We start from the raw sequence: 15,534 nt of genomic DNA on the forward strand, positions 1-15,534 counted from the left end.
TGTGTTTTCATTTTATTTTACTATAGTAAAGGTGGCTCATCTCAATATGGCTGCTGAGATGTTCCCATGGCGAATACTGGATGAGTTTACATAAAGTGTAAGGGCAAGAGATGGGTAGGAGGTGGCACTAAGTAGGCATGGGCCCTATAAAGGGACCATAGGGTGTGGCTGGGGATGGATTGACATGAGGGCAAGGAGGTGACATGGGGGAAGTGACGGGATGTGGGCTACAGTATCTAAAATTTAAGGAATCAACAGGGATATATGAGGTGGTCCTTTTGAATAGTATGCCTCGGTGCTTGGCAGCCCATGCGGTCATCTCCTATCTGAGTCCGGGGGGGTGGGGGGCATTGACTCCATCCCATACCTCCCCCATTAAAAATCAAGCCTGACAGAGGGCACTTTCTCCCAAGGCGGGTTTCTTGTGTTGCCTTGGGAGCAAAAGTCCAGCCCATTTGAAAGACTGTTTGAGATATACTTTATCTGGCAAAATAAAAGAGCTGGAACAGCTGCACATTATCTTCATCACAATGGCATCAAATGATGTGATGATGTATTTAGCTATAATTTATACTGTTAGATTATGTGTTTGCAAGCAATTAAAAACAGCTGGAGACTATTTTTCCATGAAAATGGTTCCCTATTTAAAATTTGCTTAATTTCTTCTAAAATTGGCAGCCACGATGATCCTGGATAACCTTAACCAAGTTGACACTGCAACTAATAGTTTATACAAACATTTCAGGACTCACGTTAATCAATGTAAGTAAAATTAAATGTCACAGTATATTATAATTTACATGTCACAGATTCTATCATTACAGGATTTACAAGATTCATTTGCTCTTATTTCGAAAGGACTGTAGTAATTAAAGAAAATAGCATGCTGCACAGGAAGCAGTACTGTGTCTTGCAGGAGATAAATATGACCCAGAAATTGTTTAGAACAATTTTACAGAATATACAATGGTAGTAAGAGTCATTATTTTGAAAAACATTACAACTCAACTCTGAGAAACAGCCCATTGAGTTACAAAGAAAAGTTCCTGTTAGAGTAATCCTTGTTCACTGATCACAAACTGACCAAACAATAACAGACCAACATCTGAACATTGCAAATATCTGCCAAAGCCAAATGACCACGAGCAAAGATTCTACGTCACACATGGAATGGACCCTTTAATAATAAATGCTTTAAAAAAAAAAGTCCCAAATCCTGAACTGATCTTAATTAAGTTAACTGAGCCGTGCTTCATTCAATCATAAATGAGCCAATTCAATGCACTAGGTTGAATTTCTACCATTTTCATAATACCCTCTATTTGACTTTGCAATAATACGTTCAGTCTTATTGTTTAAGATTAAAATAACTGTAGCGCCAGTGTGAGAGAACAAGTCATTTAGTTTTTTCGGGATTATGTAAAAGGATTTTCTTGTCTGTAAAGCAAATCCTTAAATGCTTTAGATTTAAATAGCAAGAAAAAAATTAGTATTACTGCCAATAATTAACGTGTATTACATGGTTTTCCACAGCTGCTAATACTCCAAGTTAGACAAAAGAAACACTAATTAAGCCACACAAAATGTGCCAAGTGCTGGTGAAGTCATGCAAATAATGTTGTTGTACCACATTGGTCATGCACTCTTGAAAGCATCAGTCAGCCCTCAAGAGAACAATAGTGGCAAGAGAAACAGTCAAGCACTTGATGGCATCATCTGCTTCTCAAAACTTCAGTTATGCTCCCGCATCTGAAACTAGCTAATTACTATCTTTTCCACAAAAAAATGCATGTTTGAGATGTTTATGTATGATATATGTTATAAGTATCCAAACCTTTGTCTTGATACACCTTCATTTCACAGACCATTTTAATATAACCAATTGCAATTGTATCACAAAGTGAATATATTGGTTACAAAGTTAGGTTACTGAAAGAAATGCTGACAAAAACAGTGGCTCCAGCAGCAACTACAAAGAGGAAAGAATGACTCATCGCAACTGCAAAAGGGATGAGGCTCTACCAAATCCGGAGGCGGGGGGGGGGGGGATAATGCCCATTGTTCCTTTCTCCATCCTGTTTAGTTCATCCCAATGAAGGTCCACGGCTCACACAAAAGGAATTTCTAGCCTTCCAAAAAAAACATAGTCATCTCAATATCTCTGAAGATCTACCGTCTTCCATCACCAAAACAGCATCAGCACTAGAGATCTGTCCAGGTTTAAACTGCCTGGCCCTCATCTATCCTGTTTCCACTGGAATGTCTGAATTTCTGTACCAGCTCCCACTACAATACTAAATAATCTCTGTGCGCTTCACCCATTGTGGTAATCAGCACTACTGGAAAGTGGATTATCCATTATTAGCTTTACCCGCTAACCTCTGTGAAGGGATACTCTATTGGACTTCGCATTCTGGACTCGCGTGAAGCAATATTGCTTATTGTTTTTGTGGTCTTTGCACTCTGCTTTTTTCTTCCCTTATCCCTCTTTTCTGTATTGGATTTGATCACTCCAAATCTGAAGGGTTGGGGAAAATATGCCACCACTAATAAAGGGGGGAATTTAAAAAAAACACCTTTTTGTTTACAGAAAGCTGATAAGGGAGAAATCAAGGCTGTTTTAAATTAAACCCCACCTATCCATAACAACAGGGTTGTCACCAAAGGCTCAGAAATACTCCTGGATCCACACCATCAAGACTGCTGTGAACAGAGCTGGGAAGGTTCTGAAGAAGTGCACCACTTTGGTGAAGGCCCAGCCCATGGGACTCTGGTTGATTGGGAGCTGCTGTTGGATGAGAATTGATGGTTTGAAAAAAAAATGATTTGAAATTCTACCCGAGAAATAGCAGATTGAAGAACTTCAGTGGCTGAAATTGGTGCCATATATGCTGACTGGTTTGTTTAGTAAATATCTATGAGATCTATCTTTGTTGTATCTGCTATTTAATGGGAAAATTATAATTTAAATAGACCTCAATTTGCCCGATTTATTTTGATTGTTAAAGTAAATAAGTTATAAAAAGTCACCGGTGTGTTTAAAATAGTTACTCTGAAGTAACAAGTCATTTTTTCTTTCTCTTTCAGAATAACAACGACAGTAAAGCTGGCAGACCATCTGAAGTTAGTGATTTAAATCCCTTTGTTGGATGGTTACCAGTCCAGTGCAATTGTTCAGGGGAAGTTAGGTCTTTTGGACAATTGCCAATTCCTTACCTGGGAACCTCCAAGAGGGATTCTCCAGCACATCATTGAGGTACCTCCCCAAATGCTGGGGAGCCAGGAAGTTATGGCTTACTTTCTTCTAGTACTTGGGAGTTTACTTATTTATCTGTATTAATTTAATTCTGTACTCACCTGGTGTCAGGAAACTAGTAAACTGGTAGAAGATTTCAGAATCCTTCTTTTGCCCACTGTAGCCCACAATACTGCCTACATCCAATGGAAATGTCTTTAAGTGTGCCCCTGTAACCAGTTCATGAAGTTGTAGAGTGTGCTTCACATCATGGAGGTAGCATAAAATTAGAAAGTTGTTCTTGACACATCCAGCCCATTCTGAAAATGTAGATAACTTAAATAGTGAATACATGGGAAAAACAAATGTTAAAATTTTAATTACAAATATTGACCTCAAATAAGGCAGCTAAATTATACTTTTGTGCATTTTTGATGATTCATGTACAGCTAAAAAAAAGTGATACAGCGTGCCTCTTCCACAAAAGTGCAATGACTTTATCACAATCAAACGTCTTTGTGTAATTATTCATTATACAGTAATGTCGAGGCATACTGCAAAGACAAACTAATCAAATACTTAGCAAAATTCCAGTATAAAATTTTATATACTGAACGAAATTGATAACCTGGAAATTTAATGAAGATTTGCTCCATTAGTTTGGCATAATAAAGCTAAACTATGAAAGGTCAACTCTGAAATCCTAGCAGTATTAAACACTTCACCTGATGTGACTTGGCCAACATAGCATGAACAAAATAATAGATTATGTTCAGCACATTTAATCAGGACAGACTCTGACATCTCCTGCTATGGGCTGAACCAGAAAATAACATCGAGTCATGACCTATAGCAAAAATCATACATCATTAGATTTATCAGTGTTGCATATTCTACAAAGAGATTAGAATTCAGTATTTATTCAGGTAATCACAAAGAAAGCTTAAGTATATGTAGAAACCAACTATTTTCCAATACATCTGATAGGTAAAAGATAGCTATTTAGCGTAAATATTAAGCCTCAGTCTTTAAATACCAATTTTACATTTACCCATAACCTCAGGCCATCTCAAAACATAGAGACACAAAACAGCATGACACAGCATAATTCCATTATAGATTAAAACAGCACTTTTACATTTGCAAGACAGTTTGACACTATACTTGTGCTGTACCATTTATCAGATCATAGCAACGCCATAGTAATATGAAGGCACCATTGTTCACAATACAGATAACAGCTAAGTCATCAGAAGACCAGTTTAAGCTGGTCACGATAACAGCACAGAATCGCATTCCAGAACATGCACAAGTATTCAGACATGAAACATTTAAAACTAATGTACATTGAAGAATGACAGCTAACTGTCAAATCAAACTCATTTGATTCTAACCCAAACCAATTAGGATGACTTAGAGGTGTAGATAGATGGCTAAAGATTGATATGATTTTGTATAACCGCGAGGGTCCGTACGGCCATCTTTATTCGTGAATCATCGATACTTTGATCTAAACTATTCGCTGTCTCTATACTTTTAATTTTCCACTAATACTTTTAATTTTGCCATAAGCAAGAAACCATTTCTGTATTATTTTGAAAGTTAAATTGTGTACAAGTTGCTTCTCTTTAAGCCCGTTTTGCTAGCCGGACTTATTAGAGAATAAGATTTAAGTGACTCTCAATTGTAATCAAATAGAGGCAATAAACAATTCTTATTTGCACCCGAGAAGTTTCAATTCAAATTTCTACTGAGTTTTAGTGTTCGCAAGTGCCACTAGATCCGCATGGTAGATCTCGACAGGGTAGCATAATAACTAACAATTTCACAACACTGGGGTGAATTTTCTGCAGTGGGGTTCAGGGGAGTGGGAGGCTTCTAAAATAAAATAGGTGGTCTGTCTGCCTGCACTTAGGCCTATGTTTTGACTCCGCATTTTTCATCCAGCCGGGTAATGCAAAAGCAAAGCAAGCAGCCCAGCTGTATGGGTTGCTGTTGGGTGGGAAGGCTGGGGAGATGGGGGTAACCTACTTTGTGGGGGTTCCTCTATGTCCGCCCACAAGATCATAACTTCCTTCAACCCCTCCAGCACCCCCCCCGCCCCACTCTCTTTCCCCCCCAATTCCCCAATTGCTGGAACGACCTGACCAATAGACTACGACTTAGCTGAAGTTGGGATCCGTTGCTTTTAGCCACTGTTTGCTTTTGTTACTTGAGACAACAGAGCTGCCGGCCAATCAGAATCAAGTTATGGTGCAGAACGAGGCCAATCAACGAACATAGAACATAGAAAATACAGTACAGAACAGGCCCTTCGGCCCACGATGTTGTGCCGAACCTTTGTCCTAGATTAATCATAGATTATCATTGAATTTACAGTGCAGAAGGAGGCCATTCGGCCCTTTGAGTCTGCACCGGCTCTTGGAAAGAGCACCCTACCCAAACTCAACACCTCCACCCAACACCAAGGGCAATTTGGACATTAAGGGCAATTTATCATTGGCCAATTCACCTAACCCGCACATCTTTGGATTGTGGGAGGAAACCGGAGCACCCGGAGGAAACCCACGCAGACACGGGGAGGACGTGCAGACTCCGCACAAACAGTGACCCAAGCCGGAATCGAACCTGGGACCCTGGAGCTGTGAAGCAATTGTGCTATCCACAATGCTACCGTGCTGCCCTTGAGAACAAATAAATCTACACTATATCATTTAACCGTAATCCATGTACCTATCCAATAGCTGCTTGAAGGTCCCTAATGTTTCCGACTCAACTACTTCCACAGGCAGTGCATTCCATGCCCCCACTACTCTCTGGGTAAAGAACCTACCTCTGATATCCCTCCTATATCTTCCACCATTCACCTTAAATTTATGTCCCCTTGTAATGGTTTGTTCCACCCGGGGAAAAAGTCTCTGACTGTCTACTCTATCTATTCCCCTGATCATCTTATAAACCTCTATCAAGTCGCCCCTCATCCTTCTCCGCTCTAATGAGAAAAGGCCTAGCACCCTCAACCTTTCCTCGTAAGACCTACTCTCCATTCCAGGCAACATCCTGGTAAATCTTCTTTGCACCTTTTCCAAAGCTTCCACATCCTTCCTAAAATGAGGCGACCAGAACTGTACACAGTACTCCAAATGTGGCCTTACCAAAGTTTTGTACAGCTGCATCATCACCTCACGGCTCTTAAATTCAATCCCTCTGTTAATGAACGCGAGCACACCATAGGCCTTCTTCACAGCTCTATCCACTTGAGTGGCAACTTTCAAAGATGTATGAACATAGACCCCAAGATCTCTCTGCTCTTCCACATTGCCAAGAACGCTACCGTTAACCCTGTATTCCGCATTCATATTTGTCCTTCCAAAATGGACAACCTCACACTTTTCAGGGTTAAACTCCATCTGCCACTTCTCAGCCCAGCTCTGCATCCTATCTATGTCTCTTTGCAGCCGACAACAGCCCTCCTTACTATCCACAACTCCACCAATCTTCGTATCGTCTGCAAATTTACTGACCCACCCTTCAACTCCCTCATCCAAGTCATTGATGAAAATCACAAACAGCAGAGGACCCAGAACTGATCCCTGCGGTACGCCACTGGTAACTGGGATCCAGGCTGAATATTTGCCATCCACCACCACTCTCTGACTTCTATCGGTTAGCCAGTTCGTTATCCAACTGGCCAAATTTCCCACTATCCCATGCCTCCTTACTTTCTGCATAAGCCTACCATGGGGAACTTTATCAAACGAGAGGAAGAAAAACTAGCCACTCATTTTAATCCCATTTTTCTGCACTTTTATTTTAGCCTTTCAAATTCCAGCACTTCAAATGTCGATCCAGGTATCTTTAGATGAGCTGAGCATTTCAGCCTCAATCACCAGCATAGGCAGTAGATTCCAGATGCCCACAACCCTCTGGGTGTAAATTAATTTCTTCAGATTCCCTCTATTCGTTCTACCTATCGCATTAAATCTATGTGCCCCGATAATTGACCCCTCAGCTAAGGGAAACAAGTCTTTCCTTTCTACCGTGTGTCGGTCCCTCATAATTTTATGCACCTCAATTAGGTCACCTTTTAGCCTTGTCTGAGGAAAGCAACCCAAGTCTAGCCAATCTCTCCTCACAGCTGCAATTTTCAAGCACTGGCAACATTCTTGTAAAGCTCCTCTTCAATCTCTCCAGAGCAATCATGTCATTCCTCTAATGCGGCAACCAGAAAAATAGATTCTAAATGTGGCCTAACCAGTGTTTATACAGTTTCATCATTACATCCCTGTTTTTGTATTCAATAGCTCACCCAGTAAAGGAAAGCATTCCTGCCACTTTCAAGGACCTGTGGACATGAAATGGAAATGAAATGAAAATCGCTTATTGTCACAAGTAGGCTTCAAATGAAGTTACTGTGAAAAGCCCCTAGTCGCCACATTCCGGCGCCTGTTCGGGGGGGGGGGGCTGGCTGGTACAGGAATTGAACCGTGCTGCTGGCCTGCCTTGGTCTGCTTTAAAAGCTAGCTATTTAGCCCAGTGTGCTAAACCAGCCCCTAAACCAGACATGCACTCCCAAGGCCCCTCACTTGAACCCCTCTCAATATCTTCCTATTTATTGAGTACAGTAAGAAGTCTTACAACACCAGGTTAAAGTCCAACAGGTTTATTTGGACTCACTAGCTTTCGGAGCACAGCTCCTTCATCAGATGAGGGATTCACGAGGAGCGTGCGGCCCGCGAGGGGGAGGAGCGTGCGGCCTGCGAGTGCCTGAGAGAGAGAGTAGCGCCTGAGAGAGAGGAAGAGAGAGAAGCGCCTGAGAGAGAGAGAGATGGAGAGAGAGAGAGAGAGAGAGAGAGAGAGAGAGAGAGAGAGAGAGAGAGAGAGAGAGAGAGAGAGAGAGAGAGAGAGAGAGAGAGAGAGAGAGAGAGAGAGAGAGAGAGATGGAGAGAAGCATAAGAGAGAGAAAAACGCCCGAGAGAGGGAGAGAGGAGCGCCCGAGAGAGGGAGAGCGGAGCACCTGAGGGAGGGAGAGTGAGAGAGAGAGAGAGATTGGGGGAGAGAGAGAGAGAGAGAGAGAGAGAGAGAGAGAGAGAGAGAGAGAGAGAGAGAGGAGCACCCGACAGAGAAAGAGGAGCACCCGAGAGAGAAAGAGGAGCACCTGAGAAAGGAGCACTTGAGAGAGAAAGTTAGCAAGAAAGAGCAAGAGAGAGGAGCGCCCGAGAGAGGGAGAGAGAGAGAGAAGTGCCTGAGAGGGAGAGAGAGATGAGCACCTGGGAGAGGGAGGGACAGAGAGAAGTGCCTGAGAGAGGGAGGGATAGAGAGAGGGAGAGAGGAGCACGTGAGAGAGAGTAGCACGAGAGAGAGAAAAAAGTATGTGAGAGAGAAAGAAAGAGGTGCACCTGAGAAAGAGAGTGAGAGAGCGAGGAGCACCTAAGAGAGCGAGCACTTGAGAGAGAAAGAGAGCGAGAGGAGCGCCCGAGAGAGCGAGAGGAGCGCCCGAGAGAAGCGCCCGAGAGAGAGAGCGAGAGGAGCGCCCGAGAGAGAGAGAGAGGAGTGCCCGAGAGAGATAGCGAGGAGCGCCCGAGAGTGAAAGAGGAGCGCCCGAGAGAGAGAGAGGAGCGCCCGAGAGAGAGAGAGGAGCGCCCAAGAGAGAGAGAGGAGCGCCCAAGAGAGAGAGCGCCCGAGAGAGAGCGCCCGAGAGGGAGAGAGAGGAGCGCCCGAGAGGGAGAGAGGAGCGCCCGAGAGGGAGGGATAGAGACAGGGAGAGAGGAGCACGCGAGAGACAGAGAGGAGCGCGAGAGAGAGAAGAGCGCCCGAGAGAGAGAGAGAGGAGCGCCCGAGAGAGAGAGAGAGAGAAAGAGAGAGAGAGAGAGAGAGAGAGAGAGAGAGAGAGAGAGAGAGAGAGAGAGAGAGAGAGAGAGAGAGAGAGAGAGAGAGGAGCGCCCGAGAGAGGAGCGTCCGAGAGGAGCGCCCGAGAGGAGCGCCCGAGAGGGAGAGAGAGGAGTGCCCGAGAGGGAGAGCGCCCGAAAGAGAGGGAGAGAGAGGAGCACCTGAGAGAGGGAGGGATAGAGAGTGGGAGAGAGGAACACGAGAGAGGAGCGCCCGAGAGAGAGGAGCGCCTGAGATTGAGAGAGGAGCGCCCGAGAGAGAGAGAGGAGCGCCCGAGAGAGAGAGGAGCGCCCGAGAGAGAGAGAGAGGAGCGCCCGAGAGAGAGAGAGGAGCGCCCGAGAGAGAGAGAGGAGCGCCCGAGAGAGAGAGGAGCGCCCGAGAGAGAGAGAGGAGCGCCCGAGAGAGAGAGAGGAGCGCCCGAGAGAGAGAGAGGAGCGCCCGAGAGAGAGAGAGGAGCGCCCGAGAGAGAGAGGAGCGCCCGAGAGAGAGAGGAGCGCCCGAGAGAGAGAGGAGCACCTGACAGAGAGAGAGAGAGAGAGAGAGAGAGAGGAGCGCCCGAGAGAGAGAGAGATAGTGAGGAGCGCCCGAGAGAGAGAGAGAGAGAGAGGAGCGCCCGAGAGAGAGAGAGAGAGAGAGGAGCGCCCGAGAGAGAGAGAGAGAGGAGCGCCCGAGAGTGGGAGAGGAGCGCCCGAGAGTGGGAGAGGAGCGCCCGAGAGTGGGAGAGGAGCGCCCGAGAGTGGGAGAGGAGCGCCCGAGAGTGGGAGAGGAGCGCCCGAGAGTGGGAGAGGAGCGCCCGAGAGTGGGAGAGGAGCGCCCGAGAGTGGGAGAGGAGCGCCCGAGAGTGGGAGAGGAGCGCCCGAGAGTGGGAGAGGAGCGCCCGAGAGTGGGAGAGGAGCGCCCGAGAGTGGGAGAGGAGCGCCCGAGAGTGGGAGAGGAGCGCCCGAGAGTGGGAGAGGAGCGCCCGAGAGTGGGAGAGGAGCGCCCGAGAGTGGGAGAGGAGCGCCCGAGAGTGGGAGAGGAGCGCCCGAGAGTGGGAGAGGAGCGCCCGAGAGTGGGAGAGGAGCGCCCGAGAGTGGGAGAGGAGCGCCCGAGAGTGGGAGAGGAGCGCCCGAGAGTGGGAGAGGAGCGCCCGAGAGTGGGAGAGGAGCGCCCGAGAGTGGGAGAGGAGCGCCCGAGAGTGGGAGAGGAGCGCCCGAGAGTGGGAGAGGAGCGCCCGAGAGTGGGAGAGGAGCGCCCGAGAGTGGGAGAGGAGCGCCCGAGAGTGGGAGAGGAGCGCCCGAGAGTGGGAGAGGAGCGCCCGAGAGTGGGAGAGGAGCGCCCGAGAGTGGGAGAGGAGCGCCCGAGAGTGGGAGAGGAGCGCCCGAGAGTGGGAGAGGAGCGCCCGAGAGTGGGAGAGGAGCGCCCGAGAGTGGGAGAGGAGCGCCCGAGAGTGGGAGAGGAGCGCCTGAGAGTGGGAGAGGAGTGCCTGAGTGGGAAAGAAGCGCCCGAGAGAGGGAGAGGAGCGCTCGAGAGAGCGGAGTGCCCAAAAGAGAGGAGGGCCCGAGAGAGAGACAGAGGAGCACATGAGAGTGGAGCACATGTGAGAGAGAGAGCGAGGAATGCGTGAGGAATGAGCGAGGAGTGTGAGAATGAGGAGATCGCGAGAGTGAGGAGAGAGTGAGCGAGGAGCGTGAGAGAGGCATATGCAAGACAAACTCATGTACAGCAATGAGATAAGGTGCAGATAATGTCTTTAATAATGTTGGTTGAGAGGTGAATATAAACCAGGTCAGAGGCAGGAATGCTACCAACCAAGTCAAGGCTGTCACTCAAGGTCAAAACATGGTACTGGGATCAGTGTGTTCAGTCGTAACAGGCACCATTTCGGTCTAATACTGAACCAGTACTGAAATTTTCAAGTTACACAATCTGAATTCAGGAGCTAGTGGTATAATCATTAAAAAAAAAAAATTTAGAGTACCCAATTATTATTTTTTTCCAATTAAGGGGCAATTTAGCGTGGCCAATCCACCTAACCTGCACATTGTGGGGGTGAAACGCACGGAGACACGGGGAGAATGTGCAAACTCCACACGGACAGTGACCCAGGGCCGGGATTCGAATCCGGGTCCTCAGCGCCGTAGTCCCAGTGCTAACCACTGCGCCACATGCTGCCCCAGTGCTACAATTATACAATAAATTACCATTGGTTATAAAAGCAAATTATTCAATTATTGAGAGGAACACCTCGATGGAAGATTTAAAGAGTCGTGTGCCCAACAAAGTTTTCTAGCTTGTTATGGTTTCAAAATCTCAACATCAGTCACACCTCAATCTAGTCACTACCTGCCAAAGGAGCACTAGGATGTTAAAGGCATCAAAGGGGTCGGAACATGTAATCCAGCTGATGGGTAATTTACTATAGAAAGGGACATAGGCAGTTTGACACACAAATATACGAATATAATGGATTAACAAATTATTATATTGCTACCGTCTCATTAGTACATTTTTGTCTTTTCTCAAATTTCTCCACACCCCACATCAGCTTATTTGGAAACTCTTAAAAGTACATAGGAACAGGAGTAGGTATTTACCTCCTCAAGCTCAAGCCGTCAATTCACTTAGGTCATGGCTGATCTGAAACACAATTTCATTTGCCCACCTTGTGTTCCAGACTGCAGTTGCCATTCCTGACTTCCCACCCCACCATCAGTGACCAATTTATTTATTATGCCCTGCATTCTCTTCCAAAATTACTTTGTTACATCTCTTTCTTCAATAAAAGACTACCAGATACCTTTCTTTGACAAAGCATTTGGTTTTCTCAACCTAACAAAACTCTTTCAATTCCTCCATGGTGTTCAGCTCTTGAAGGCAATTTTAGATGTTGAGGCAAGGTTTCAGTACAAGCTAATGTAATTCATACATACATCTATCCATCTCTTTTTTATCTGAATTCATAATTTACAATGGTTAACATATAGTAAAGAAGACCTGGTTGAAATATGTCAACATGAAAAGGATAAATTATTTTCAGACCATCATTCCATTGTTTATTAAAGATACTCGTCTTTGCCTGCTGTATGCTGAAGGTACCCTGGATGACTTGGATGAAGTGACCCAATGTATTGTAGCTAAATTTGTTTACGTTACAAAGATGGGTAGGAAAGTTGAGAGGCGGATACAAAGAGTCTGCAAAAGGATATAAATAGGTTAAGTAGGTATCTATTCTGCTTAGGTGACTTTCATATAACCTCAAGCAGCTGCATCAAGTGGGCACACCTCAGAAAATGTTGGGAGTAAACCGTGGTAAAGTGAAAATAGAAATTGTACAGAAAATAAATTCTACACTTACCTAGTACATCTTTCTTATCCTCTGCAACTAAGGTTGTCCATTTGGAAGGATCAGGATCACTAAGGTCAATATTGATTAAGTGATAATGTGGAGAATTGAGATTTGTCTTAAATGTGAACACTGTCCCTTCATTGGTGACATATTCATACTCTGCATCAAAGTTATCCACCAGTTTGACCCAAGGAAGAATTCCTATTAAAACAGAACTTAGTTAATTAGTCAATTCGTCTCAGAACGTGATATTATAAAACATTATCTTACTGTGTAAAACATAAGCAAGCATAGACGAGCAGCAAATCGTTTTAGGTTCTGATTTAAAAGATGGCAGAGTTCGGTTTCAGAAAAATTGGAAATATTTCTCTGAAGACCCACCTGACTGCTACAGACGGTAAATGCAGCCATCCTCCATACAACCTGTACCTACACCATTCAAGAGTTGATTACAAACTAAAATCCCATTATGTTAAGAGGTAATTTTGAGATTAAACTTGACATAAAATTGTGGTAAAAGTAGTTTAATTGAACAGAAATTGTGCATAAACACAATTTTTCAGAAAATATATTTATTCACGGACATGGGGTCAGAGTTGTACTGCAAGAAAAGGACCTTTGGTCCAATGAGACTGCACCGACAATAACAACCCATCGTCTCGTGCTAATCCCACTAACCAGCACTTGACCCATATCATTGAATGTGATGGTGTTTCAAGTGCTCATCCAAGTGCTTTTTAAAGGCTGTGAGGTTTCCAGCCTCCACTACCTTCCCTGGCAGTGCATTCCAGATTCTCACCACCCTCAGTGAATTTTCTTTTTCTCAAATCCCCTCGGACTCTCCCGACCCTCACCCTAAAACTCTGCCCCCCGTGATTTACCTCTCAACCAAGTGGAGCAGCTGCTTCCTATTTATCCTGACCAAACCCCTCATAACCTTATACACCTCAAACATATCCACCCTTAGCCTTCTCTGCTCTAAAGAAAACAATCCAAGCCTATCCAGAGTCTCCTTCTTACTCATAGTCCATCCCAGGCAACATCCTGGTGAATGTCCTCTGTACTCCCTCCAGTGCAATCACCACCTTCCTATAGTGAGGTGACCAGAACTGCACACAGTACTCCAGCTGTTGCCTAACCAACGTCCTGTACAGCTCCAACATAACCACCTTGCTCTTATTTCTATGCCACGACTGATAAAGGCAAGTGTTTCATATGCCTTTACCACCCTATTCACTGACTCTGCCGCCTTCAGGGATCTGTGACAAGTACCCCTAGGTCCATCTGTTCCTCTGAATTTCCTTGTGTCTTGCCCTTCATTACATATTCCCTTGTCGTGTTTCTTCTTCCAAAGTACGTCACCTTGCACTCATCAGGGTTAAATACTATCTGCAACTGCTCTGCCCATATGACCAACCCACCTATACCTTCCTGTAACCAACGACCCTCTTCTTCACTGTTAACCACCCTAACAATCTTGGTGTCATCTGCAAACTTACTGCATTCTCCCCATGTTGTTGTCTACATCATTTATATATATATATATATATATATATATATATATATTAAACAAACAATAAGGGACCCACGCAGGTTTGCTGGAATTCCATGTGCTTTTTTTTAATAAACATTTTATTGAGGTATTTTTGGTATAGTAACAACAACAAAATAAACAATATACATGAAACTATAAACATAGTGCAAAAGCCATTTGGAATTCCATGTACTTTAACCTTCTCAGTTAGTCTCCCATGTGGGACCTGGTCAAAGGCTTTGCTAAAATCCATATAAACGACATCAACTGCACTTCCTTCATCCACACACACAGTCACTTGATCAAAACATTCTATCAAATTTGTTAGGTATGACCTCTCTCTGACAAAACCATGCTGACTATCCTTAATTAACCCATGCCTTTACAAGTGGAAATTAATTCTCTCCTTCAGAATTTTCTACAATTGTTTCCCTACCACTGACGTTAGACCCACCTGGTAATTCCCTGGTTTATCTCTCCACCCTTTTTGAAAAGTGGAACAACATTAGCTGTTCTCCAATCCTCTGGCAAATCCCCCATGGCAGAAAAAAATTTGCGTTAGAGCCCGTGCAATTTCCTGCATCGCCTCCCACAACAATCTGGGATGCAATTCATCCTAGCCTGGGTATTTGTCTATTTTTAAACTCCTCAAAACCTCCAATACCTCCTCACTTTGTATATCGAACTACTCACAGTCCCATTTCCTGAATTCTGAACACAGTCCTCCTTCTCCTGATTGAAGACCGATGAGAAGCATTCATTTAACCTCAGAAATGTTTTGCGGTTTCACACACAGATTGTCGCCTTGGTCTCTAATGAGCTCTACTTTTTCCCTGGTTAATCTCTTTACCATTTATATTTAAAGAATATTTTCAGCTTCTCCCTCACCTTATTCTCAAGTCTTTTTTTCATGTCCTCTTTTTGCTCCTCTAATTGCTTTAACTTCCCTCTTGCACTTCCTATATTCATCTCGGGCCACAGTTTAATTTCTCCCTTTGGACTTGTTAAAAGCCTTACTCCTTATCAAGTTCTGGATTGTCCTGAACTTATTTCTCCTACCATTCCCCCTATAGGGAACAAGTTGGACCTGTACTCTCCCCATTTCCTTTTTGAATGCCCTCCAGTGCTCCACTGTAGATTTTCCCACAAGAAGCTGTTCCCAGTCAACTTTGGCCAGGTCCTGCTTTATTTTAGTAAAATCTGCCTAGCCCCATCCACAACAGTCTTTTGCAGGTCATCTTTTTCCTTGTCCTTAATAAATATAAACTGTACCGTGATGAGGCTGCTATCACTAAGATGCTCCCCCACTGCCATATTGAACATTAGTCCGGCTTCGTTCGCCAGAACCAGACCCAGCAATGTTCCATCTCTTGTTGGACCTTCTACATATTGGTGCAAAGAACTTCCTTGAATACATTTCAAGAAATCCTCCCCCCTCTAAACCCCTTACACTATGACTATCCCAAATTATGTTGGGGAAGTTGAAATCACCTAGTATAATTACCCGATTATCATTCTTGCACACTTCAGTAAATTATCTACATATCT

The 15,534-nt window shown here is 44.7% G+C and overlaps 1 protein-coding gene across 3 annotated transcripts in view; it reads right to left on the reverse strand.

The window, feature by feature from the left end:
* LOC140410990 (prolyl endopeptidase-like) overlaps nt 1-15,534 on the reverse strand; it is a 219,069-nt gene that overhangs the window by 104,388 nt on the left and 99,147 nt on the right. For all 3 annotated transcript variants that reach the window (XM_072499879.1, XM_072499880.1, XM_072499881.1), the window contains 2 exons: nt 12,462-12,653; nt 3,358-3,555 (listed from right to left, as the gene is read on the reverse strand). In XM_072499879.1, the coding sequence (XP_072355980.1) occupies nt 3,358-3,555; nt 12,462-12,653 (390 nt within the window). The remainder of the gene's footprint in view (nt 1-3,357; nt 3,556-12,461; nt 12,654-15,534) is intronic.

This window comes from Scyliorhinus torazame, chromosome 4 (genome assembly GCF_047496885.1).
Source record: "Scyliorhinus torazame isolate Kashiwa2021f chromosome 4, sScyTor2.1, whole genome shotgun sequence".
NCBI classification, from domain to species: domain Eukaryota; kingdom Metazoa; phylum Chordata; class Chondrichthyes; order Carcharhiniformes; family Scyliorhinidae; genus Scyliorhinus; species Scyliorhinus torazame.